A 26,869-nucleotide genomic window follows, 5' to 3' on the forward strand; every position below is an offset into this window, starting at 1 on the left:
ACATCCGTAAATATGATAAAACTTAATGATTGTTAATTAATTCAAATTTACATTCAAAAAAATTTACACCATAATTTATACAATAATTAATTCATATTTACAAATTAATTACATTCAAAGAATATACAATAATTAATTCAAATTTACAAATTCCGTAATTAAACCATTTCCTTAATAAAACGGGTCATAATTTCCTAAATTTAACATTAATGGTACAAACCTTTACAACTTTATGAATTTAATAATTTTAAATAAATATAATATTTTAACAAAAGTTTAATATTTTAAATCGGTAATCTCTCTATTATATATATATATATATATATATATATATATATATTATTCGTAATCTCTATATTAAATCCGCAATCTATTCAATTAATGAAATATCAAATAATTATCTAAATTATATATTATATATTATATAAAAAATAAACAAAGGTGGTGAATGAAATCAACCAAAAATAATAAAGTATTCAAAATGAAATTTTGAATATTTGGTTTTAGAAACTATAACTACGATTTTAAAACATTACATTAATTAGAATATTCAAAATGATAAATTAAATATTAAATGAAATATGAAAGATAATACTTTAATAGCATTGATGAATCTTATTTTAATATATTATTGATTTATTTTATTAAGATGAAAATTTGAGAAGCCATTGATATACATGGAAAGTATGAGAATCAACCAATAGGAAGGATGGATTTTGACATAAAACCTATTGCTTTAATAGTATAGTTAGATGTAGGTTATATTTCTTATAATATAGTATATATGAAGTTACCTTTTTATATAACGTACAAATATATTCTATTAAAACTTAAAAAAAAATATTAAAGCAAAAACTTGGAAGCCGAGAAAAAACGTTATAACGGAAAGCTTACAAAATTAACATTACACCATTTAGTTTTTAGAGTTAGACCATTTAATAAAGGAAAATGCATGTGTCCTATTTTTAACCCAAAGGAACAGACTTGTTTTCATTTTTTAAGAGTCTCGGATATAGAGAGTTTTGTGTTGTTAAACATGTCGTCTAAAGATCACCATAAATAAACTCATATTAACAAATGGACATAAAATTCACCTGCAATGCTTTGCAATACAAAATATTTTATTTTTCTCTACACACGAAAAAGTCATATATACATACATCAAAGACGAACTCAAGCAACGAGCTAGAGATAGTATAAGATATTACACCACTCCTTTAATCGAATAAAGAAGTTACATAGTATAATGTAAATCTATTGCATTTTGGTAGATTATGAAACAAAATTCTAACAACATATGGAGGGGGTAGATCAAGGTGTTTTATTGCAACACTCATTTCTTTCTCACACGTGGCACTTCGAAAGGGAATCACTAGGATCAAGGGCGTTCACCTTTAATGATGTTGTCTTACACAGTTCCACCGAATGAAGTTTGGATCATGGGTACATTGAATTCAATCAGTCATTATAAATATATTTATTGCAGTTTTTCTTGTTTGGCATATGAATGATAGTTAAGGCCGGAGGTTTAATGGTTTTAGGTTTGAAAACTGATTTAAGAGAGTTCTGTCATATTGGTGGGGTTTCTCTTTAATGAAGTTCTTGGGTAAGTCAAGGCTAAGACGTCAAAATCACTATGGACGTTTGACATCCTGTCTTAGAAAGGTTCACTCGAGTATTGGGGGAATTAACGTTGTTAAATATTTTTTATCATAATTGACAAGTTTAATATTTTCATTAAAAACAACGTTTGTGTAACTACATCGGATATTGAATTAGATGTCTTATCAATATACTGGTCAAATCAGTCAAGTAATTTATAACTTATTTTTAAAAGTAATATTATTTGTACAACTGAGTAGCCTATATAAGAGGTGCAAAAAAAAAACTTGAACCCGAAACCCGGCTTAAGCTATACCCGAAACACGGGTCTAGTTATACCCAAAACCAGGGTTTTTTGCATACCCGAGCTGGGTTTTTTGCATACCAGGATATTAGTGTTTGTGCACCTGTTTTTGTGTGGCTGCTCACATATCTATAGTTATCAAACGGATCTTTTTTAGAACACATATATGATATAAATACTTGTTTAGAGTAGTACCTTTTGATATACTAAACAACAACTGAAAAACATAAAATATATGTTTTTTTTGTATCATTGTGTAGTTGTTTATATATGTTTAAATGAACTTTGAAGTTTGTATGCAAAAAAATAGAGTTAGGATAAAAAAATGAAGCATGCCCGTTGACAGAAGAAAGTTGTAGAAAATGAGTTTTTTTAATACCCAGAAAATAGGGTATTCAAAACCCATAAAACAGGTTTTTTCAATACCCGAAAATAACGTATTTAAATATCCGAGTATTGAAGATCCGGTTCAATACCCGACCCGAACCCCGTACACAGGGTATGGTTTTTTAAGCCAATACCCGACCCGATTCTTGCTAATACCCGAGCATACCTGAACCCGGTTCCATATCCAAACCCGGATTTTTCTAATACCCAATTTATACACCTCTAGCCTACATAAGTTATTTAAAGAGTAAAAAGTATGGTAGTTACATAAAACTAACGATTGTCTTTTGAAACTATGTTATTTGACGATTTTAACCATACTTATAAATATGTACTTGCCAAATGCCCATTTACTTGGTTCAAGATCAGAGAGAAATTGATTTCAACTTTTGCAGGTGTAGCAACTTAAAAAGAATATCAGAATATGGCGTCATAATTACAATTAGTATTTCGAATATTGCACGAACCATTGGAACTCGGATTACGTGATAACCAGTTAAGCAATATTTGATATCCGATCTAGTAGTCTTGGGGCCATATGAGCACTTATGTGAAAAAATGTAAAAAACAGAGATCTTCAGGTATCAAACGGAAATAATAAATAATCAGGGCCTCTTTCTTTCTTTCGTATGCCCCTGACGCCGTCGTGCAACCGATAACTCCGTCTGTACCGATCACCGTCGGCCGGAATCCAGGTATCTTCAATTGCTAACTCAAATCTTTTCATCCGTGTATTTTATACCGTCCTTAGGCTACTGATTCCGTTTATGACACTTCGAATTAAATATGATATAAATTGTACTCTATAGCTTTCCTTGTCAAAACCTAATGCAATTAGTCAGTTACAAATATGCGCGTGTGAAAAACAATCTATGCTTACTGCTTACACTGATAGATTGATATCAATTGTACTCCCTTGGTTTCAATCTCAAAACCTAATGCAGTTATCACCATGGCCAAAGCTTATATAGTTTCTGTCTCCCCCCCCCCCCTCCTTTTGCTTAGTAGTGTAAATTTATCTGTTCTTGTCCGAAAATTTTGAGTCCAGCTCCCTGTTTATGATAACTTTATACGTATTGAGTCTGGCGCTCTCCGTGCTTTCGTCCAAGCTTTGTCACTTATTGCTTATTTAGTTTTAAATACAAGAGTTGTTTTATTGGTACTTCTTCTTTCTGACTGATTAATCTGATCTTTTAGCGGTTTGTCACAAATAGTTACAAGTTTGCGTGTGTGAAAAAGAATGTATGCTTAGTTGCTTACATTGATAGATTGATATAACATGTACTCCATTGGTTTTGATGTCAAAACTTAATGCGGTTATCGCTTGTTTAATTTAAAACACAAGAGTCGTTTTATCAGTACTTATTTCGACTGATAAATCTGATGTTTTTAGCGGTTTGTCACAAATTGTTACAAGTTTGTGCGTATGAAAAATAATGTATGCTTACTCCTTACATTGATAGATTTATATATAATGTACTTTATTGGTTTTGTTGTAAAAACCTAGCGCAGTTATCGCTTGTTTAGTTTAAAATACGAGACTTGTTTCATTGGTACTTTATCTGAGTTCTGACTGATAAATGATACATCTGATGTTCTTAGCAGTTTGCCAAAAAAGTTACAAATTTGTGCATGTGAAAAAATGTATACTTACTACTTACATTGATAGATTTATGTAAAATGTATTCCCTTGGTTTTGATGTAAAAACCTAACGCAGTTATCGCTTGTTTAGTTTAAAATACGAGACTTGTTTCATTGGTAATTCTTTTGACTGATAAATTAGATGTTCTTAGCGGTTTGTCACAAAGTTACAAAATTTAGTAGCATTTAGACATTTTGGTATCCTTTCTCTGAAGATTTACAAATGAGTTTTATTTGGTAACTTTCTGCTGTTGGATTTTATCTCAGGCATGACAACACCTTTAGAGAGAATGGAAGCGATCATGGCATCTCTTGTCCAGGAGCGTTCACAAATGAATACGAGAAATGCCCCCATCAATAAGTTAAAAGCAAATGTCAGTGGTAATGATGCTCCTAAGCTCACTAAATCACAGAGAAGGAAGAGGAGAGAAGCCCTTGTGAAAATAGTGACTGCAGATCTAGGATCGTTAGAAAAAAGAGAAGATATTGGCTTAAGTTCAGCTGGTACTGGCGATGGAAAGAGTTCAAATTTCATAGGAAAAGAGCACACAAAAGTTGCCACTGGTGAGACGGGCTCAAGTTTGACAACAAATCTTAATGGGAAAGTTGAAGTACAAAAGAAAATGGAAGCTACCACTGGTAACACGAGTTCAGGTGTAAATGCAGCAGATAATACCGTATCAAAAAAGAGAAATAGAAAGAAAATGAATAACAATAATCCAGATATGGGTGACACTCTAAGTGCCCGTGAGAGAGCACACAAAGAATTTGGTATTACTAAAGTTCTTGAAGTAACATGTAACGAAACAGTCGCAAGTAAAAGTACAACTCCTGATGCAAACTTGGTGTCAATAGAAGAAGTTGCCAATATTAAGACTGGGAATGGTATGGCAAAAAGTAAAAAGAAGTCGAACTTGGATAACAAACGGCCAACTTTAGCTGAAATTTTGAATCCGTGGTACCCACAAAGCTAGGACTTGGATAACAAACGGTCAACTTTAGCTGAAATTTTGAATCTGCGGTACCCACAAAACTTGGAAGCATCTAAAGGTGAGACGGGTTCGGGTACCACTTCAACAGATAAACCAGCATCAAAAAAACAAAAGAGGCAGAAGTTAAACAAGAATCCAGACTTGGGTGATACGTTAAGTACCCGTGAAAGCACGCAGGAAGGATTAAGTACAACTAAAGTTCTTGAACCAAAGAAGGATGAAATGATTTCAGCTAAAACTGCAACTCCTGATGCAAACATGGTGCCAAAAGAACAAGTTCATACAGAAGTTTTCAGTGGTAGGACGGGGGAGAGTGAAGCGACAAATAATGGTAATGATCCTCCTCTGCTCACTAAATCACAAAAAAAGAATAGGAGAAAAGCCCTCAAGAAAAAGTTGTATGCTAATCTAGGATTTTTAGAAAGAAGAGAAGGTGCTGAAAACCCAAATAGCGTGGGTCCATCTGCAACTGTTGATAACAAGACATCAATGTCAAGTCCAGCTGGTACTACAAATCTTATTGGTAAGGGTGAAGTACAAAAGAAACTGGAAACGAGTTCAGGTACAAATGCAACATATAATACAACATTAAAAAAGAGAAAGAGAGAGAAACTGAAGAACAATGATCCAGATTCGGGTGGCAATTTAAGTAACCATGAGAGCACACAAGAAGGATTATGTACAACTAAAGTTCTTGAACTAAAGAGTGATGAAACTGTCTCGGCTAAAACTGCACCTCCTAATGCAAACATGGTGTCAGACGCAGATCATTCAGAAGTTGCCACTGGTAAGACTGGGGAAGGATTTAATACCAATGAAAGCACACAAGAAGTTTTACGTACAACAAAAATTCTTGAATTAAAGAGTGATGAAACTGTCTTGGTTGAAAGTGCAACTCCTGATGCAAACATGGCGTCAAAAGAAAACAATTCAGAAGTTTCCATTGGTAAGACTGGGACACAGGAAGGATCAAGTACAACTAAAGTTCTTGAACTAAAGAAGGATGAAATGATTTCAGCTAAAACTGCAACTCCTGATGCAAACATGGTGGCGAAAGAACAAGTTCAAACAGAAGTTGCCAATGGTAGGACAGGGGAGAGTGAAACGACAAATAATGGTAATAATCCTCCTATGCTCACTAAATCACAAAAAAAGAATAGGAGAAAAGCTCTCAAGAAAAAGCCGTACCCTGACAGCGTGGGTACATCTGCAATTGTTGATAACAAGCCATCTATGTCAAGTCCAGCTGGTACTACAAATCTTAATGGTAATGTTGAAGTACAAAAGAAAATGGAAACAAGCTCAGGTACAAATGCAACAGATAATACAACATTAAAAAAGATAAAGAGACAGAAAATGGAGAACATTAATCCAGATTCGGGTGACAATATAAGTACTCATGAGAGCACGCAAGAAAGATTAGGTACAAATAAAGTTCTTGAAGTAAAGGATGATGAAACTGTCTTGGCAGTTAGTGCTGACGTGTCACAAGGAGAAGAGCATATGAAAGATGCTAATGTGAATGATGTAGGAAAAGAGGAAACGGAGCCGAAAGTGCAGGAGAAAAAGCTTATTATTCTTGATGTGAATGGGTTACTTGCAGATATTGTTTTCGACCTACCAGATGATATTATAGCAGATAAATATATTACAAGACGAGCAAGTACGACTTGGGACAATAATTTAAACGCTAATTTGTTACAGATAATTGTGAATTCCTGTTTAACAAGCTTTGTTTGCTTGCAGTTTTCAAGAGACCATATGTGGATGAATTTTTGTCCTTTTGTTTTGAGAGATTCCATGTTGGCATTTGGTCTTCCAGATTCATGTATTGTTCAATTTTTCTTTTCTTATTTACTCTTGTTTCCCTTTGTTCTGCACTCACGCACTTTGTAATTGTAGGAGAAATTTGGTCCCAGTGGTTAACTTTCTGTTGGGAGATTTGAAGAAACAACTGCTTTTTTTGTGGGTGAGCTCTCTTAAAGTTTGTTATGCTTCTTTGAGTTTGTTATGTCTCTTAGAGTTTTGTAATATTTTTTTATCAGAGGTGAGAATATTGACCATCTAAGGCAAATATAGGTTGTGTTTTTACGTTTATCTCAAACGGGTAAGATTAGAAGTTTTAGCTAAAAGTGCAACTTTCTAAATTGTTTTATCTAGAGCTTTAGATTGGTATTATAACAGTATTGCCATTGTGATCATAATTCACACATTAGTTATTTATTGGGATTGTTTTTGTATACGATTTGCAAGTTGTAAAAAAGTGGATTATAAGTTTTTGCGGGTCGCAATCCATCTTGCCCGTGTTGCTACCTTTGATTTTTTACTGACTCAATTGCGCCTATTGTAAATTGAGCAACCCTAATCTGTAATATGGAATACAGGATGGTTGCAACTGCACAGATTCTGGTGTTGGGACTCTTGATGTTCAATATAAGAATATAGTTGTTAAAGATCTGAGAAAAATTTGGGACGAAGATGGTCCTAACAATAAATGGGTGAAAGGAACGTTTACCGAATCCAATACATTGTTGGTGGATGATTCTCCATACAAGGGATTGCTCAATCCTGTAAGATCATCACCTTATTAAAATATCAAATACAGATAATGATTTTGTTACCATAAATAAAGTACTCATTTTTGATTTTTTTATATTGTTAATTTTGCAGAAGTATACAGGAATCTTTCCTGCTTCTTACAGCTACATGCATAGCGATGATAACTTGTTAGGTGAGCTTTTTTAATTGTATTTTATGCATTAAATTTATTTACAAATTGTGAAAAAGTGTTGGTGATCTCTTTTGCAGGTCCTAATGGCGAACTGCAAACCTATCTTGAAGGTTTGGCGGCTGCTGATGATGTGAAAACGTATGTAGAACAACACCCGTTTGGTCAAGGTGTCATTGATGAACAAAGCCCAGATTGGGTCTTTTACTCGAGCCTTATCGAGCGTTTAAACGATAAACCCATTATGGAGCGTTTAGAGAAGGAGAACAAGTGGAAAAGAAGAAGATGCTGCTAACACTATTAGCTTCTAGAAACACATATAAGATCGAGGGTACGTTTTCTAATACATGTTTATTGAATCTGAAATTTTGATTGTACCTTATGAAATGAAGTTGTTCATGGACCATGGTTTGTGCTATGGAACATGAACACCCAATTTTGTTGTAGTGAACCCATTCATTATATTTAGTTATGTTGCCAAATAAATGTCTGAAGATTTTGACTTGTGAAATTTTATAACTCTAATATATGTGATTCTTTTAGTAACCATGATGTTTGGTTTTAAAAAGCATGGGGGTGCGCGGTGATAGTGTTTAAAACTGGGGCGTCAAGCGCAAAAGCGTGCCAGTCTTTGTACATGAGGCAAAATTTTATTTTATTAGTTGTAATAGACTAATAGGTTTCTGGCATCATTTACTCAAAATTTAGACGTAAATAAACTCTATAATTTTATAGTTTGTCGGGTAATTGAATAATGAATCAAGTTCACACTTTTTGTAATTTGTCATAAGGCCAAACTTTCAACTTTCTAGTTATATACCATTGAACGCCATTCTTTTAGTTGAATTCCAGAGTCACTACTAAAATTGTGTTTGGGCTTGAAAGTCTACTAAAACACTCAACACTGTAGCTTTATTCAAGACTTCAAACATGAAACATCCATTATGTTGATGCAAGCTTAAAATATAAAATTCTCAACTAAGTTTTCACTTTTATCACTGGCCTAAACCTAAAGATCCTCCTTATTAAATTATTTAATAAGTCTTTCGGTGCCTCACCCTAAGCATTTAGACTAGAGATCAAGCACTTAGACTAGATATCATTATCATTGGCTTGTTACTTTCTTTGTTTCGGGCTTTGATACAATAATAAATTTAACGTTGAAATTCATTTTTAAATATACTTTTGTAAAGAAAACATGCAACACTTATCAATCGGTAGATGTCTAGCTTACAGCTGATAACTTACAATTGTTATTAGTGGTTGTAGTATATGTATATTGACCGATAACAAAAAATTCCGACTCCGCAATCCTTAAAGTCTAGTTTCACTTATGTTTGGACGTATACTTTTATAAATTTGATTGCCGATATGGTCAACTAAATTTCTAGTTTAAAAGTTGAACCTATTTGAATGTAATTCATCAATTTTCACAACTACTTTTTCATTAGAATCATCATTCAAACCAGGTATGGTTAAGAACTAAGTTTACACTTCTAGTGTTATGATCAATTTCACCTAGCAAGACCAAATAACTTATGATATAAGTTTCTCTTTTTTACAATCTTAATTTAATGTAAAGATTACTTTTTAGAATATACTTTCATAAATGATAACTCTAGAATATACTTTCATAAAAAAGCTCAAGCGAGTATTAATTGACAAATGCTTAGCTTACAATTAGCAACTTGATATCGTTTAAGTGGTTGTAATACATCAACCGATAAAAGAGTAATTTAGACACAATTTTGTGTGTAAATTATATTTTCAACTCCACGATCATAAAAGACTAAGTGTAATGGGTGTGAGCCCTACTTCACTTTAGCATTTCAAGACGTTAAACACCATTACACTTCTCAACGAGGGTGCCAAGGGCGCCGACACCAATGCAATGATGGGCGTGATGGCAAGGGAGGCAGAGCCACATGGTTTTCCAACCAATCACGTCTACCAAATCATAGTTTTTATATTAATAAAAACATTGAATAATAACTGTGTTATTAGTTAATAATTGCACGTTTTAATGAAAAAAACTAGTTAATGCTCCTCACATACGTAATGTGAAAGACCCTTCACTACACATGTTCAAGTTCAGAATAATTATTGCCAATATTGATAACTGTGAGCAGTGTTGCAAATATCCCGAGTAGACATCGATTAATCCCTGATTAATCGCTAGTCCTCACTTCACTGATTTATTTTGGGCTAATCGGTCAATGGTCAAAACCGGAAAAAATCTACGGTTCTGGAAAGATTCCGACCAAAATCAGTGGTTTCCGACGAGATTTTGACCAAAATTAGTGGTTTCTAGCGAGATTCATGCAAAAACCAACGGTTTTTAACGAGATTCCGGCCAAAATATGTTTGTGTATGTATAAGACTAAACATGAGATATAAAACTGTGCGTGTATATATAAAACTGAAAAATAAATCCGATTTGATTAAATCGAAAAGTTAATTTGAAAAATGAAGAAATGAGAAACGTTGAGGTATGAAATTGATATTATTAATAAGGGCATGTTTTAGCGCAACCGTGAATACAAATCAACTCCGCCGACAAGAAATTGACGTTAGGTATGTATGTATGTATGTATGTCCAATATTCCTTCATTCTATATAGATCTTAATACCATCTTCGGTTTAATATTAGCTTGTTACATTGATAGGTGGTTGTAAAATTTACTCTGTAGTTACATATATGATGATTTCTCACGAATAGGTACACATTTAATTAGCATTTTTGTATCCTGTCGATAGATTAATTTGGTATCCTTTTGCTTTCATAGGCGTCACGATGGAATGCGATAATGGTAATGATGCTCCTAGCATCACTAATTCACATAAAAAGCATAGGAAGAAATCATTACAAAAAACACAAGATACCGGCTTAGGTACATCTGCAACCGTTGATAAGAACATGTCGAATCTTAATGGGGAGGAGGTTCAAGTACAAAAGAAAGTGGAAACTACCATTGGTGAAACGAGTTCTGCTACAAATGTAACAGATAATACAGCGTTAAAAAAGAGAAAGAGTAACAAAACGAAGAAAAGTAATCAAGATGCAGGTGGCATTTTAAGTACCCGCGAGAGGACACAAGAAGGATTGAGTAAAACTACAACTGCTGATGCAAACATGCTGTCAAAAGAACATGATTATACTACGGAAGTTGCCAATGGTAAGGAGGATAAAAGGGAAAAGAAGGCGAATTTAAAGAGTAAACGGCTAACTTTAGCTGAAATTTTGAATCCTCATTGCTCAGAAAGCTTGGAAGCTGCCAAAGGTGAGCCGGGTTCAGGTAGCGCTTCAACGGACAGCCAAGCATCTAAAAAACAAAAGCGGCGGAAATCAAACAAGAATGCAGACTTGGGTGATGTTGTAAGTACCCGTGAGAGCACACATGAAGGATTAGGTACAACTAAAGTTCTTGAACCAAAGACTGGTGAAACAGTCTCGGCTAAAGCTCATACAGAAGTTGCCAATGGTAAGGAGCTGAATCCAAAGAAGAAGCCGGCAACTTTAGCTGAAGTTTTGAATCCGCATAACCGACAAAACTTGGAAGCTTCCAAAGATGAGGACAGGGGTTCAGGTTCAACTTCAACAGATAATCCGGTATCCAAAAAACAAAAGAGAAAATTAAGCAAGAAGTCATACTCGAGTGGCATTTTAAGTACCGCCCATGAGAGCAAACAAGAAGTCTTAAGTACAGCTAAAGTTCTTGAAGCTGTGGTGTCAAAAGGAGATCATTCAGAAGTTGCCAATGGTAAGTTGGATGAAAGTGAAACCACAAATAATGGTAATGATGCTCCTAAGCTCACCAAATTAGAGAAAAAGAATAGACGAGCCCTTAAGAAAAAGTTGAATGCAAATCCAGGATCTTCTGAGAAAAGTGAAGATACTGAAAACCCTAATAGCAAACCAGAAGCTCAATTCTATTCAAATACTGGCATAGGTACATCTGCAACTGTTGATAACAAGACATCAATGTCATGTCCAGCCGGTACTGGTGAGATGGATTCAAGTATGACTACAAGTCTTAATGTGGAGGTTGAAGTGCAAAGGAAAGTGGAAACGAGTTCAGGTACAACTGCAAGAGATAATGCAGCATTAAAAAAGAGAGAGAGAGAAAAAGAAAAATAATCCAGATTTGGGTGATATTTCAAGTACCCGTAAGAACACACAAGAAGAATCAAGTACTGCTATAGTTTTTGAAGTAAAAAATGATGAAACGGCCTCGGTTAAAACTGCACGCCCTGATGCAAACATGGTGTCAAATGAACAAGACCATACAGAAGTTGCCAATGGTAAGAAAAAAAGGAAAAGGAAGGCGAAATCAGAGAACACGCTGCCAACTTTAGGTGAAAATTTGGATCCGGTGTACTTACCAAACATGGAAGCTGCTGTTATTCCAGCTTCAAAAGAGCAAAAGGGGCAAACAATAAACAATAATCCAGCCTCGGGTGACATTTGTGAGAATACAAGTAAAGTTGTAGAAGCAGTTAGTAATGGGGTGTCACAAGGAGAAAAGCACATGAAAGATGGTATTGTTACGATGAGCTTAACAGCAAGAACCAATCTTAACGTGACCGGTGTAAGAAAAGAGGAAACGAAGCCGAAAAGCCCGGTGAAAAAGCTTCTTGTTCTTGACGTGAATGGGTTGCTTGCAGATGTTATTTCAGACCGACCAAAGGATGCTATAGCAGATAAATACTTCAACGAACGAGCAAGTAGGAATTAAAAAGTTAACTTGTTGTTACAGATAACCGTGAATTCTTGTATAACAAGTTTTAATTTGCTTGCAGTTTTCAAGAGACCATATTTGGATGATTTCTTACATTTTTTGCTTTGAGAGATTCCATGTTGCTATTTGGTCTTCAAGAACCTGGTATTTTTCAGTTTATTTATTTACTTACCTACTCTTTTCGTTTACCCACAAGTAATAATTTTGTTACATGTAGGAAAAAATTAGACCCGCTGGTTTACTTTCTGGTGAGAGGTTTGAGGTGCAAACTGCTTTTTATGTGGGTGAGTAATAAATATTATTTTGTCAATAATACTTTTATCAGAGGTGACAAATTCGAACCCATTTAGTTATTGAATTTCAGGATAGATGCCAATGCACAGATTCTTATATTGACACTCCTGACGTCAAATATAAGTCTATAGTCATGAAGGATCTACGAAAAATTTGGGACGAAGATGGTCCTGACAATAAATGGGTGAAAGGAACTTTTAATGAATCAAATACGTTGTTGGTGGATGATTCTCCATACAAGGGAATGCTCAATCCTGTAAGATCATCACCTTATCAAAATATCATATACAGATAATGATTTTGTTACCATAAATAAAGTACTCATTATTTATTTATTTATTTATTTATTTATTTATTTTTATATTGTTAATCTTGCAGAAGTATACCTCAATCTTTCCTGCTTCTTGCAGTTACAAGAATAGTGATGATAACTTCTTGGGTGAGCTATAGTTTTTTAACTATAACTAATTCACTAAATATATTTACAATGTTTTAAAAAGTGTTGGTGGTTGTTCTTCCAGGTCCTAAAGGTGAACTCCGAACCTATCTTGAAGGTTTGGTAGCTGCAGATGATGTGAGGACGTATGTAGCGCAACATCCGTTTGGTCAAGGTGCTATAGATGAACAAAGCCCACAATGGGAGTTTTATTCTAGCGTTCTCGAGCGATTAAACGATGAAACCTTGATGGAGCGTTTACTGAAGAAGAACCAGTGGAAAATAAAAAAATGCCGTCACGGTAAGCAAAAGCCCAAAAGGCTCTCAGGCAAGGGTCAGCTCTGGTAAACTGCCATCAAGGCGAGATTTCGGCTACTTTCTTGAAGAAAAACTGCAAATTACGGTCAATTTTCGTTTTGAACCAGCATCGGAGAGGATGAAAAATGAAACTTTGCTGTAAAAACTCTTTAGCTTCTTGAAACACACATCATATCTAAGATTAAGGGTGAGTTTTCTAGTTTATGTTTTTTTGAATCTGAAATTTTGACTGTACCTTATGAAATGAACTTGTTCATGGACCATGGTTTGTGCTATGGAACTTGAGCACCAATTTTGTTGTAGTGAACCAATCATTGTCTTTAGTTGCTAACTGTATGTCTGTAGGGATTTTGACTTGTGATATTTCATAGGTTTTAATGTAACCATGAGCTTGGTTTTAAAAAGCATGAGGCACCCTTAGGTGACCGGGTTTAAAAACTAAGATGCAAAGCGCATTGCTTTTCATATGTGCGGCGCGATTGTCTATTTAAACTTTCTTAGCAATTATAGCAGGTTTCTAGCTTCAGTTACCCATAATTTAGACAAATAAGCACCATATCATTTAACATATAATAACTTGTATGTAAAATCTAAGAAGATATACGTGCATCCTGAATCCTGATGCACAAAACCTTGTTTGTATGAAAGGCTTGCGCTTCATGCTGATTTCCTCTGCACTTTGTGTCTTAAGTGCGCTTTTTGTACACCTCTTGCCTTTATGTGCTTGAGGTCTCCTTGTGCTTTAAGAAAAACAATGAGAACTGGTTACTGGAAAACTCACAAGATCCGCCAGCACCTACGCAGCTTCTGGTGGGTTGGTGGCCTTCAATAGCTTATGATAGGAAACAAGATTCGAACCAAGGCTTTTTCTAGAGAGGAAATAGATGTTTACTACTACTAACACATCCAAGGTTAATATTTTTGATTTACATTGTGTGCCTTTTTGGTGGTTTGTTTTTTTGTGTGTGGTTGTGCTCGAAAGAATGGTTCAATGTGTTTCTGTGTTCCATGATCTTGTAGTATTTTCGGACTTATTAGTCTTAAATTTGTGTTCTTAATTTCATAATTAATTGTTAAAATAATTAAGTAATGTAAACAGTTTGGTATGTATATATATATACTTACGATTGTATTGTCAACTTACACGTATCAAAATCAAGAGTGGAGATGGTATTCATAACTTAGTAGTTCAAACACTAATATATATTTTAAAATTTTGTTGTATAGATTAATTTGTAATTTAGTCATCAAATTATTTGTTGGAGACGACAATGAGTTGATGTAAAATTGGCATTGCCTATATATGTTCAAGGGAATTGGTTGGGGTTATTCGCGTGTATGTTAAAAGAAAATCATTAGTCAACACGTTTTATTGTATTATTTATTTAGGCAGTATAAAATATTAATAAAGATTGCTTTACCAAAAGTTATTGAACTTATTAATAAATTTCTCATCTAAATGTATATAATGTGCTTTCTATAAAATGTTTATATTTATGGCGAGTGCTTTCAAAACATGACAAAAGAAGTAACCATAACGGTTTAAATAACGTTTTGGAGAAACAAATCTATCTGGTTTAAAAGGTGACAACTTTTGAGAAATAAAAAAAAAAAAAAATCAATCATGGTTCAATTTTAATAAATACACAGAAGTTTGTGGTTTTGGTTATCGGGGTTATAAGTATATATTACATACCACGGCTCTATGGGTTTAGTGATAGCCTGGTTGTTTCTCACTTAAGAGTTAAGACTACAAATAATGCTTATAAAAAGTCTCAATTGTAGTAGTACACTAAAATCATGTATAGTGTTAACTTTGAATCCGTCAAGAGTTCCCACATCTTCTAGCATCAAAAGCTAGGGTGTTACTTTACTAACAATATTGGTATAAACTATTAAGTATCTAGTGGAGACCACCTTTGAGATTTTGTCATGATTTGCCACAACACCATTATTGGTAGAGCCTCGTGCAACATCCTTGATACTTATTAATCCCATTGTTTTAATATACGTATACATTCGATATACACATACCCACATTTTTCACTTTTATATCTTGTTTTATTTCTCAAAGGTTATTTTTATATTGTTTATATCCTCAAAAGTACAACAACTATAAGTTTTGTTTTGAAAAAAAAGACCTTATTTACTCTGTTAACAATTATGATAACTTATATATAAAAGACAGAATTACAAATTTTGTCCTTTAAAATAAGCCAAATTTCGGTTCGTGTCCTTTTCTAAGTTTCCTTGCAGGCGGTGTACTTTAAACTTTTTTTTCCTACAAGTTTTGTCCTTTACGCTAACTGGGTTAGAAAAAGTCAGTTAAATCCCATCACGTGAGTCGCATGTGAGGGTACTTTTGTCCTTTCTTATATCTCTGCAACTAAGCCTCTGTATCACTCTTCCCCCTCTTTTCCATCAGTGTGTCCTTCAATCGATTCAATTCTCCGGCGACGCGACTCAATTAGGGCTTCAATCAGGGCTTCAATTAGGGCTCGTGTCCGACGCGACTCAATTAGGGCTTCAATCAATTAGGGCTCGATGCGAAATTCAAATACCAGGGCTCAATTGATGATGGCTTACTGTGTTTGTGGCAAGGTAGCAGTTGTTCGAACTTCATGGACTGATAGAAATCCAGGTCGTCGGTTTTTCTCTTGTCCGGACATGGTAAGTGTGTAATTCGATTTAAGTTCCAGTCAATTGTTTATACTTCATGTTTCTCCTCTTTTCCAGACATCGGATTGCCCCTTTCTTGGATGGCGTGACCCACCAATGTGTGAACGGGCATTGGAGATTATCCCGGGCTTATTGAAGTCGAAAAACAAGGTTGAACAAAGTTTAGAGAGTTATAAAGAACAAGCAAGGAAGATGAAGAACAGATTGGTCATTAGTTGGATCATTTTCATTGCAATTGTAATTGCAATGAAAATCTAACTAGTTGACTGAATTTGAAGTTGTTGACTATTTGTATTTTGACTTTATTAGTTAATTTAGGACTTTATGCAGTTTAAGTATTATGTATTTTGACTTTATTTTGGATGTAATTTTGGATCCCTTTTAAGCAATGTATCATCAGTTTATTTTGAATCTTTGGTTAGTTTATTTTGGACTTTTGGATGGATTGAATACACAATCTGCACATTGTGCACTATCTACACATGATGCACAATCTGCACATTGTGCACTATCTACACATTATGCACAATCTACACATTATGCAGAATCTGCACATTATGCACAATCTGCACATCATACACAATCTGCACATCCATCTATCTGCACATCATGCACAATCTGCACATTGTGCACTATCTATCTACACATCCATCTATCTGCACATCATGCACAATCTGCACATCATACACAATCTGCACATCCATCTATCTGCACATCATGCACAATCTGCAATCTGCACATCCATCTATCTGCACATCATGCACAATCTGCACATTGTGCACTATCTATCTACACATCCATCTATCTGCACATCATGCACAATCTGCACATCATACACAATCTGCACATCCATCTATCTGCACATCATGCACAATCTGCAATCTGCACATCCATCTATCTGCACATCATGCACAATCTGCAATCTGCACATCCATCTATCTGCACATCATGCACAATCTGCACATTGTGCACTATCTATCTACACATCCATCTATCTGCACATTGTGCACTATCTATCTACACATCCATCTATCTGCACATCATGCACAATCTGCAAATAAGTAAAAACTGCCAAACCATTACATGAAAAACTTAATACATCCATAACAACTTAATACATCCATACAAGTGTTTGAAAAACTTAAAATAAGTCCAGACAACAACTTAATACATCCATACCATGAAAAACTTCAAAAAAAGTCTAACAACTTAATCTGCAAAAACAGTCATAAAAATATCCATACCATAAAGTCATAAAAACTACAAAAACAGTCAAACAGTAGGCACATTAATCTGCAAAATTTTTCATGCATGATCTCTTGTTGTGACCCTTTTGACCACATGTCCCACAAGTGTTTGATCCTTTTGGCTTTGTCTTTCTCACTGCCTTCACTTTCTGGCCTTCACCCTCCACAGCCTTTCCCTTGCCCTTTGCATCAACCTTTGACTTTTTCCTTGAACCACCATCTTCCCTTTCCACTGCTGACTTTTTCCTTGATTTCTTTGGCCTTCCAGTTTGCTTTTTTAATTTAGGAGCTGTGATCTGGATTGGGACTTGTGATGTGGGCCACATACTCTTACCATTGATGGGATACACCTTGTAGCTATACACTGCCTTCCACCTATCCATTGTGTAAATTGGTTTGACAAATGTTTCTGGCCTGCCAACAGATCTGTCATGTGCACCCTTCAACCAAATACATGCCACCACATGTCTACAAGGTATCCCAGTTATCTCCCATCTCCTACATGCACATGTACTTGTGCTCATGTTCACTACACACTGATCACCATATGGACCTGTTACCTGATAATGATCCTCACCGTTCCAATGCACAGAGTACCTATCATCCAAATATGTAAACCATTCACATCATTTACAAGACAAGTAAATATTCACATACAACTCACCTGCTTGCTTCCTTCTTCACTGACTCCATAATTTGTGTAGCATATGGTGTTAGTAACCCTGATGACCTATCAATTACCTTCAACACAGTAACAATCTTCCTCATCACATATTCTCTGATGTATTCCAGCAATGTGATAATAGGCTTGTCCCTTCCATCTACCAGCTTTGAATTGAAACATTCACACATGTTGTTGGTCAACACATCAGACATTGCTCTACCTATTATAACAAAACACAACAGATAAAGGACAAAACTTGAAAGTTATGAGAGAATAAAGGATACAAAATTAAAAACTTACCAGAGAAGTGTGACCTTGACCATGTTTCTGGTGGGATCTTAGATACCCAAAGATGACACCTTTTGTTCAAGTTTTTTAGGTTGTTCATCTCTCTCTCATATTGTGTAGGTGATGTACATCTAGCCAGCTTCCAAAGAGCATCCCTTAAAAGCTTTCCTTTGAAGAGTGTTCTTAGGTTATCTTCAATGTGCCTCACACAAAACCTATGCTCTGCAGAAGGAAACAACTTATCTACAGCCTGTATAAGACCCTTTTGCCTGTCACTCATAAAGGTAAACTTGGATCTGTTGTTTATATCCAAGTCATCACCAAGGCATTCCAAGAACCATTCCCAAGAGTTCAATGTTTCAGCTTCAACTACAGCATATGCAACAGGGTAGTATCCATTGTTTGGATCTAGAGCAACTGCTGTTAAAAGTTGACCAGGCCAAGCACTTTTAAGGAAAGCCCCATCCAGTCCCAACAGATCCCTACCTATTGCTTTGAACCCCTTTTTCAAAGACCCCAAACAGATGTATATCCTCTTGAATTGTCTTGTCTCAGATGTTGGATCTGAGCATTCTTCTAATTCAAGCTTCACTGTTGTATCTGGATTAGTCCTCTTCAACTCTTCAATATAATCCCTCAATAACCCATATTGGCCTTTGAAATTTCCAATTATATGTTCCCTGGCCAACATCTTTGCCCTATAAGCTTTCATCTCAGACACACCAACTTCAAACCTCCTTTGAAACCTTTCTTTGATGGATTTAACTTTCAGCTTTGGGTCATCTTGAAGATCAGTAACCAAATGGTTTGAGAGGAACCCGGCTGTGCAAGCATAAATTTCCCTAGATTGAAGGCATTTATGTTCATTTATCAACCTTGTAATTTTCCATGAAGCTGTTCTCTTTTGGTATGACAACAACAGTAACCAAGGGCATCTAATAGCAAGTGGGTATTTCCTTTTTCCCCTACCCCCAATACTTTTCTGGACTGGTCCCTCATCTTTATTAGCACTGCTAGATCCACCCCCCTGCACTTCCATATCTCCTTCACACACAGCCCTGACCCTTACCAAATCATCTTTTCTTATCCTAATTTGTCTTCTTGTTTCAACTGCATGTGCCTTGATCATATCCTTCACCTCTGCTTTTGTACCAAAAACTTGTCCCACATGGAAAAGATAATCCATGTCCCCCTCATTTCTTTGTTTCTCATTATACATCCTATCATTATCCAACATCACATCATCCGTTTCTATGTCCAAAACCTCTAAACTACAATTTGCATCCTGCTGTTCAACTTCAAAATCAGTATGCAGTCTGAAATCCCTCATATCTACATCTACATCATGTATTTCACCATCTTCATAGTTGAAGTCACTATCTGAATCACTTTCTGAATCTTCATCACCATCCCTAGTTTTCTTAACATTTTTAGATTTCTTTTTGTTCTTAGATTTCTTCACATTCTTTGGTTTCTTAACTGGACAACCCTCTAGATGTTCATCATCATCAGAACTCTCATCTCTCATTTCATAGTTAGAATCCCTACTATCATCAGTTCCACTTTCATCTGAACTTGAAGACTCATCTCCACTTTCTTCATCTGAAATTGAAGAATCTTCACTATCTTCATCCCCACCTCCATCCCCACCTCCATCCCCACCTCCATTGTAATCCATATCCACCTCATTTGTAGGCTGCACACCATATCCACCCCCATCCCCACCTCCATCTACATCACCATTGTAATCAATCTCCACCTCATTTGTAGGTTGCACACCAAAAGCATCCTCTCCAAACATAGGGTCAAATTCTGGATCCTCATGACATATATCAATCTGGTCTTGTTGTTCAACAACACCAACATTATTCTCTTCTTGAACATTCACATTTGCATCCTGTTTGTCTTGTTCCACAACTACCTCATTTGTGCTATCTTGCCATTCCAACAACAACATTTTCTTAACTGAGTTTGCTTTATCTAGTACGACCTCGCTTGCAAGAAACTCCTCATTTGTTATCTCTTCAATGGTAAACTTTGAGGTTGAGCAGAAGTATGTGTGTACAGAGGTGAACTCATGCTCAACATACACATTCATTAACTGATTAAAAGCTCCAATATACTTAGCAAATCCCCTAACATCATCATCACTTCCCAAAGCTCTAAGCCCCCAATCCAAATCTGAACCCGGTACTACATAATGGTAGAATCTAACCTTATCTGTAGGATAGGATAATTCAAGCAAGATTCGATCAAGCTCGTGAACTGAAAACTTGTCAATATCTAGCATGTCAACATAATGGACAACGGCTCTCTTATAAACCCGTCCTGGAAATTTAGTGAAACTGCCACCATGGTGCATCTTGATCGTGAACAAATGTGGATTATTTACTATACAAACAAGATTAAACAGCTGTTAGTTAAATAAACCCAATTATAAACCCTAAAGTTTTAACTTACCATAAAACGCATCAGCATTTGATTGTTCATCAGCTTCACGAATGTAGAATGGAGGATGAGGAGGATCATCCATCTTACGTGTTTAAGTTCTGAGAATGATGTGCAATTGATTGAAGCCCTAATTGATTAGTCGCGTCGGACACACGAGGGTTTAAGGTTTCTGATCGCCGGGAATTGATTCGATCGACAGGGAGGGGGAAGAGTGATACAGAGGCTTAGTTGCAGAGATATAAGAAAGGACAAAAATGCCCTCACATGCGTCTCACGTGAGGGCATTTAACTGACTTTTTCTAACCCAGTTAGCGTAAAGGACAAAACTTGTAGGAAAAAAAAGTTTAAAGGACACCGCCTGCAAGTAAAGGACACGAACCGTAATTTGGCTTTTTTTAAAGGACAAAATTTGTAATTGGGTCTATATAAAATGAACGTTGTATGTTCTTTTGAGTTGAATATTAATAAAAAGTGACACCTAGCACAGGCACATGCCATATTAATTAAACTATAAATATGAACTTTATGTGTACCTAATTTGCGATAAGAATTAACAAGGGCTATAAAGATCTCCAAGTCCATTATCTTAATATTGTAATTACACTATAAACTGATTCTTTTTAAATGAAAATTATATAAAAAAATGAGCTGGATATCTTCATTCTAGAATAAATCATTATAATTGTATTATATGGCAAAATAACCCTTTACATTAGGATGGAAAGCGTCAAAGCGAACACGTAGAATCAATATATGAAAAATTCGAGGTGTGTATTCTAGTATGAAACCGGGTATGTAATTAATAATAAAAATATTTTATAGGTACGTGATGAATATGATATTAGGTGATCATACTCGATCCAATTACCCGAAACATACATACTTATTTACCTTAATCAAACCCAAAACATTTATTTTCCTTAGACAATAGAATCATGCACCAAGTCACTAATTTTTAGTTTTTATATTTCTAACTTTGTAGGGTAATAGAGTTATATAATGTACAATTCTTAATAAGCTAACAAGTAACAACCTGATAAATAACGTATGATAAATAACGTATGGTGTTGAAATAAAAATGTTATACAAGTTTACAATTAAATATGAGATTGATATTACCAATATTAATTTCAAACCATTCCAATATCATCATTGATTATCTAAAACTATACTATATACTATAATCTTTAATTAATACAATAAGTTTTTTTATTTTATTTAATAATAAAGGGGTGACGGTGCAGCTTTTTGCCCGCCTACCTACTATATTGATGTAATATCTATGTTTCTACCATGAAATGAAATTGTATCTTAATAAATAATAACATAATAACAATACTTGCACTTGCAAAATAGTAAATACAATTGTTAATTAATTTATTTATTATATTCTTCTTTTAATTAACTCACATATAACTGACCCTTTAGCCGGACGGATTATATATTTTGAGTTGATTTTTTGTTTGGTATCCACCGCAGTGTGCGAGTTTGGTAAAGTTAGTTTGACGTTGCATAATAAAAAAAAACAATGAAACAAGTATAGTTTGATACATTTTGCTTATACTACGACTATAATTTTAGTTTTTTATCTTTTGTTTGCTATAGCGATACATCGAAACAAAATAACTTAATCTTCATAGCAATATCAGGGTTTGATCTTGCTAGAGTATATTATTAATAATTTATATTCTTGCATAAATAAAAACTCCATTAATAGGCAATGAGACGTAAACTTTAATGGAGTTTTCATTTGGGCAAGTTTTAATAACTTGTTAATTGTTATAATATAGATTATAAACTATTAAGATCAAACGCGCACGTTATGTGGACGCAAACTTTTTTGGTTTCAATGTATTCGCTATAACAAACGAAATAGAAAACCCAAAATAGTCGTAGTGTAAGAAAATAGGTATGACACATGTTTGTTTCATTGTTTTTTTTATTATGTAATGTCCAAACTCAAGCCATCAAACCCGCACTCTGTAGCGGGTACCAAATGAAAATTTGACTAAAAAGTTATAACGTGTTTGATTGATTGGCTAGTTAAATATGTGAGTTGAGTTAATTGGAAGGAATATAAGATGTTAATCAAATGAAAAAAAAACAATTTAATCTTAGTAGGATACTAGTTGATTTGCAAAGAAATCCTAACTAGTAATATCCAAACACCTAGCCACAAGAATCGTATTAAAGTTTTGATTATATATAAAAAAAGGTGATAGAAATGAAGAGTGAATTAGGTGGATCCTAAACAAAGCATGTGCAATTAGATGACTTTGGATTTCATTATCTGGCCATTTTGGTAATGTGATTTTACTTGACACTGACCTTTGACTTTGATTTTTTCATTCAAACTAATAACTTTTTGTTTATTCATAAAAATAAATAATAAAAATTTTGATGTCATGCATCATTAATAAAACAACTCTTTATACTTGGAAAATGATATGTGTTTTCGTATTTTTATGGAATTAAAAATAAAACAATGAAAAGAAATTATTAAATAGAAGAAATTATTGTAGGCAAATTAAGAAACAGGAAGTGGGGATGTTTCTTGGTTAAATAGGCTTTTCACACAACGTCTTAAATTTAATGTCGTGCTTTTAAACCATCAAATAATTTTAATAGTACATCTTACTTTCGATTATACTTAAAATAAATTTTGGTGAAATATAGACAGATAGATTATATGAGAAATCTATTTGTACGCGATTTGGTTCGTAAAACCAAATAGATAGTTAAAATAGTTTTTTATGTAATTTTACATGCAAAACAAATTAGTTTTACATAATTGAATTACCTTGAAACAAGTAAATTAGTTTTACATAATTCTATATGTTGTTTATTAAATCAGTTTTACAAAGTTTTTTTTTTTCATTTAAAATGTTGTTGTGCATGTACAAGTACAAATCGTTATAACATAAACTTACATGCAAAAAAAAAAAAAAACCTAGGAGTATGTCCCTGGTTCCCTCTTTTTTGTGTTGGCAAACCTAGTTGACGAAAATACCCATAGTTCTTCATTTTCTCGTTTTTTTGAGTTCCACGATTAACCCGCTCAATGTAATATAATAGGTTGAAAAGTGTTTCTTTTCCCTAAAGAATCGGTCCGAAGCTTAGATGCACAAAAACTTTTATGCTCGTTTATTCCTTTTCTTCATGTGAGGAAAACGGGATAAGAGGGAATCTTGACTTGCAAATAACAATCACTAAATTAACAACTTGTAAGTAAGCCACCCTTGTTTAGTGCTCACACAATCTTCAACCCCCTTTTAGAACCCTAGAAGAATGTGTAAAAAGTTACTTCCCATTAAATATTCAAATCAAATACATACCATATTTTCTTGACACCCTGTAAGAATCATACCATATCCCATTCCAACCCATCTGAAGAAACACTGATCCGCTCTTCGGATATGGGTCCTGGATCCGGTGAGTCCACAGGGTATAATACGATAATTACTACCACGATATGAGTAAGGCTTCTTAAAGTCCAGTGAATGGAACCTGCAAAACAGACACCGTGAGTCTCGTTACAGGAAGAACAAGAGGGGGGTCTTCCTGTAACCACCCTCCGGCGTGAGAATCAGTAATGTTCGTAATGAAGAAAGTACTGATGTATAAAGACTAAGTGTAGTCAGAATATATGTGAGTGAATGAATACCTCATACCGTTTGACAAGGTATTTATAGCCGAAGGATGATGGAAGATCATTGGAGCAGCTGTCCTCTTCTAGAAGATCTTTTATAACCGCCTGGACACGTGTCTTCTTGTGATAGGTTGGGCTATACGTCCCATGTGCATGGGTATAAAAACCTGGACACGCGTCACCAAATGATAGGACGGATTGCACCCTAGCCATGTGCACGGTTATAACAACCTGGCCAGGTGTCCTTTATTCATTGGTTAATATGTTATGTATTTCCCAAGTTAGAATCGTAAGCTTTCTTCTAGAGAGTATTTGAGTAATGACAGCTGTCCTGCTGGCACTGTTCTCCAGTTGTTTAAGCGGACATACGTCCTGTCTTGCGGATGACTTTTGAGGACGTCAGGATGCTTTCGCGTGTGTTATGAGAACGTTCCTCCTTATTCGTAACATGTGGGTGGCCCAAGTGTCCCGCGGGTGGTTTATAAGAGGTTCTCTATGACCCGCGGGTAGTATTTAAGGGTATTTGGGTCTTTTTGGTACCCTACCTCTACAAGTCCCCCCAGTCCAGTGTTTCTTCCGCGTGAAGTCTTTGTGCGGGTGAAATTTCTGGACTTAATGTATGTTTTGGGGATTTTTGTTGTTCGGAGGTTAGGTAGAAAATATTTTCTGTTGTATGGATAGTCACGAAAAATGACAAGTTGAGCACTCGCAGGCGCGTGAACAGATGAAGGAACGTTTTTGACGGCTGTCACTGTACCCGACTGTACATATTTTTCTCTTTTTCGAATTTCCCGCGTGACGTGGCAGTCATTAGTTGGTTGGTGTTTTTCCCTCTCTACTGTTCATATCCCATCGCATTAATTGCGATGGGTATAAATAGTGGGATATATCCTCTATTTGAAGTTTAATCGTCTTTTATTCTCTAACCATCTTTTTGCTTTCTCTCTGATAAAGTACCGATCTTTCTTATATTCTTTCCTTAAATATTTCTATAATGTCGAATATTCAAACTGAGGTTGACGAGATAGAAGCTTCATGGGATTATTCTGAATACGAGAAATTGCTGGAGACTTATGGCATTCCACCGGAGTGGGGGCCGGAATTTCCAGCCCCTGGTTCCATAGCCAGTTTTCCACTGCCTGGGAAAATGGTTGTGTATGCTGACTATTTCGTTCATGGGAATTTCCGTTTACCCATAACGAAATTTTTTGAGAGGTTTTTAACTGCCTATGGGATCCATTTATCCCAACTGCATCCGTGTGCTATGATGCGAATTCGTCATTATGAATTTATATGTATAGCACGAGACATGGTGCCTCATGTTGATCGATTTCCGGTTTTTTATCGTCTTGCCAACCGGAGCGGTTGGTATACGTGTCAGGGATTTTCCGATCGAAGCCATGGAGTATGAGGTTGAAAAGTTGTCCACTGACTGGCGTAACAAATTCTTTTGGGTGTCTGAGGATGTGGTGCCTCTGTCAATGGTTTTCCGCCCAGTAAATTCCGCCCTTCCTGACGTTGTTACCGTTGCTCATGAGGGCCAAGAATGGTACCGTGTACTCACAATGGAACCGACACCCATGCGAGCCTTACCGGAAGAAGCTCTAGTTTGGGCGGGCATGAGCCGCTTGTGGCCAACAGAATTTATGGAGCCCATTTTTGTAGACTTGAATGAGCGTAAGTTTCCGTTTATTGTCTCTTTGCTTGCTTGAATATTTTGATAATTTGTTTTCTATCTTTTTTCAGGCCGAAGCTCTATGTTCAATGCCCTTTTTGAAAACAGGGGTTGTGTCCGCAAAAGTATCCGCGAGGCGGGGGACCAACCTATTCTTGAGAAAACTAAGTCCCATTTTTTGTTTCCGAAGAAAGTTCGGGCTGAACCTATGACTTCTAACGCCACCTTTGAAACAGGTGCTTATATTCTAAACCCTCCTCCTCTTACTGCCGTTACTTCGGACGGGATAGTTGCCATCTTATCGTCAAGTGATGACGATGGTAAAGTTTCTATGTCTTCTGCTTCCGAAGAGGAAAAAGATTTCGATACTTCTGAACCTTCCTCTGTCTCACATTTATTGGCAGAATTGGAGCAAAGGAGAGTTTTCTTAGCCTCCCAGACGGGTCATACGAATGAGAAGGCTGCGGACACTGAGGCGGGACCGTCAAAGAAAAAACGGAAAATACACCGTCCCAAGAAGCCACAGTATAGCCTTGCTGACCGTCTTGACACTGTTGAAGGTACATGCCAGCCTTTAAATACCGTATTATTTTTTTATTAGTATTTTGCTAAGTATAAATCTTGTTGTGTAGATCCGTTGATTTTTAGTGAAGATATATCTGAGAAGTTATCAACACCCACTCCTCATACTGAAAAACCATCATCCCCTTTTTCAAGGGGAGGGGCGGAGGATAAACCATCTACTCCGCCTGATGCTGCTAACGTGGAGGATCA

General features: G+C 35.4%; 3 protein-coding genes across 6 annotated transcripts; all 3 read left to right on the top strand.

Annotated features, from left to right (window-relative positions):
- The first annotated feature begins 2,946 nt into the window (after window positions 1-2,946).
- Window positions 2,947-4,909, top strand: LOC143596690 (uncharacterized). Its single transcript, XM_077075398.1, has 2 exons — window positions 2,947-2,988; window positions 4,203-4,909. Exon 2 carries the CDS (start codon window positions 4,205-4,207, stop codon window positions 4,907-4,909), a length of 705 nt encoding a protein of 234 aa, XP_076931513.1. The 5' UTR covers window positions 2,947-2,988; window positions 4,203-4,204.
- Window positions 4,819-13,818, top strand: LOC143596144 (uncharacterized). 3 transcript variants are annotated; one of them, XM_077075000.1, is made up of 7 exons: window positions 4,819-6,590; window positions 6,674-6,755; window positions 6,830-6,896; window positions 7,312-7,497; window positions 7,598-7,658; window positions 13,210-13,468; window positions 13,511-13,818. In XM_077075000.1, coding segments are annotated over exons 1-7 (2,097 nt in total). In that variant the 5' UTR covers window positions 4,819-5,149; the 3' UTR covers window positions 13,512-13,818. The 3 variants fall into 3 exon arrangements, with proteins under 3 accessions (XP_076931115.1, XP_076931107.1, XP_076931119.1); XM_077074992.1 differs by having other exon boundaries at window positions 13,210-13,818; XM_077075004.1 differs by lacking the exons at window positions 13,210-13,468; window positions 13,511-13,818 and adding an exon at window positions 7,736-8,396.
- On the top strand, window positions 11,120-13,211 carry LOC143596163 (uncharacterized). 2 transcript variants are annotated; one of them, XR_013146658.1, is made up of 5 exons: window positions 11,120-12,380; window positions 12,456-12,538; window positions 12,612-12,678; window positions 12,759-12,944; window positions 13,067-13,211. XR_013146658.1 is itself a non-coding variant. In XM_077075016.1 (2 exons), the coding sequence occupies exons 1-2, from the start codon at window positions 11,918-11,920 to the stop codon at window positions 12,500-12,502; spliced, it is 510 nt and encodes a 169-aa protein (XP_076931131.1). In that variant the 5' UTR covers window positions 11,120-11,917; the 3' UTR covers window positions 12,503-12,539. The 2 variants fall into 2 exon arrangements, 1 of the variants encoding a protein (XP_076931131.1); XM_077075016.1 differs by lacking the exons at window positions 12,612-12,678; window positions 12,759-12,944; window positions 13,067-13,211 and having other exon boundaries at window positions 12,456-12,539.
- Window positions 13,819-26,869: the final 13,051 nt, after the last annotated feature.

This window comes from Bidens hawaiensis, unplaced genomic scaffold (assembly GCF_021521415.1).
Source record: "Bidens hawaiensis isolate Kalapana, Puna unplaced genomic scaffold, B.hawaiensis_p1.1 tig00001721_1, whole genome shotgun sequence".
In the NCBI taxonomy this organism is placed as follows: Eukaryota; Viridiplantae; Streptophyta; class Magnoliopsida; order Asterales; family Asteraceae; genus Bidens; species Bidens hawaiensis.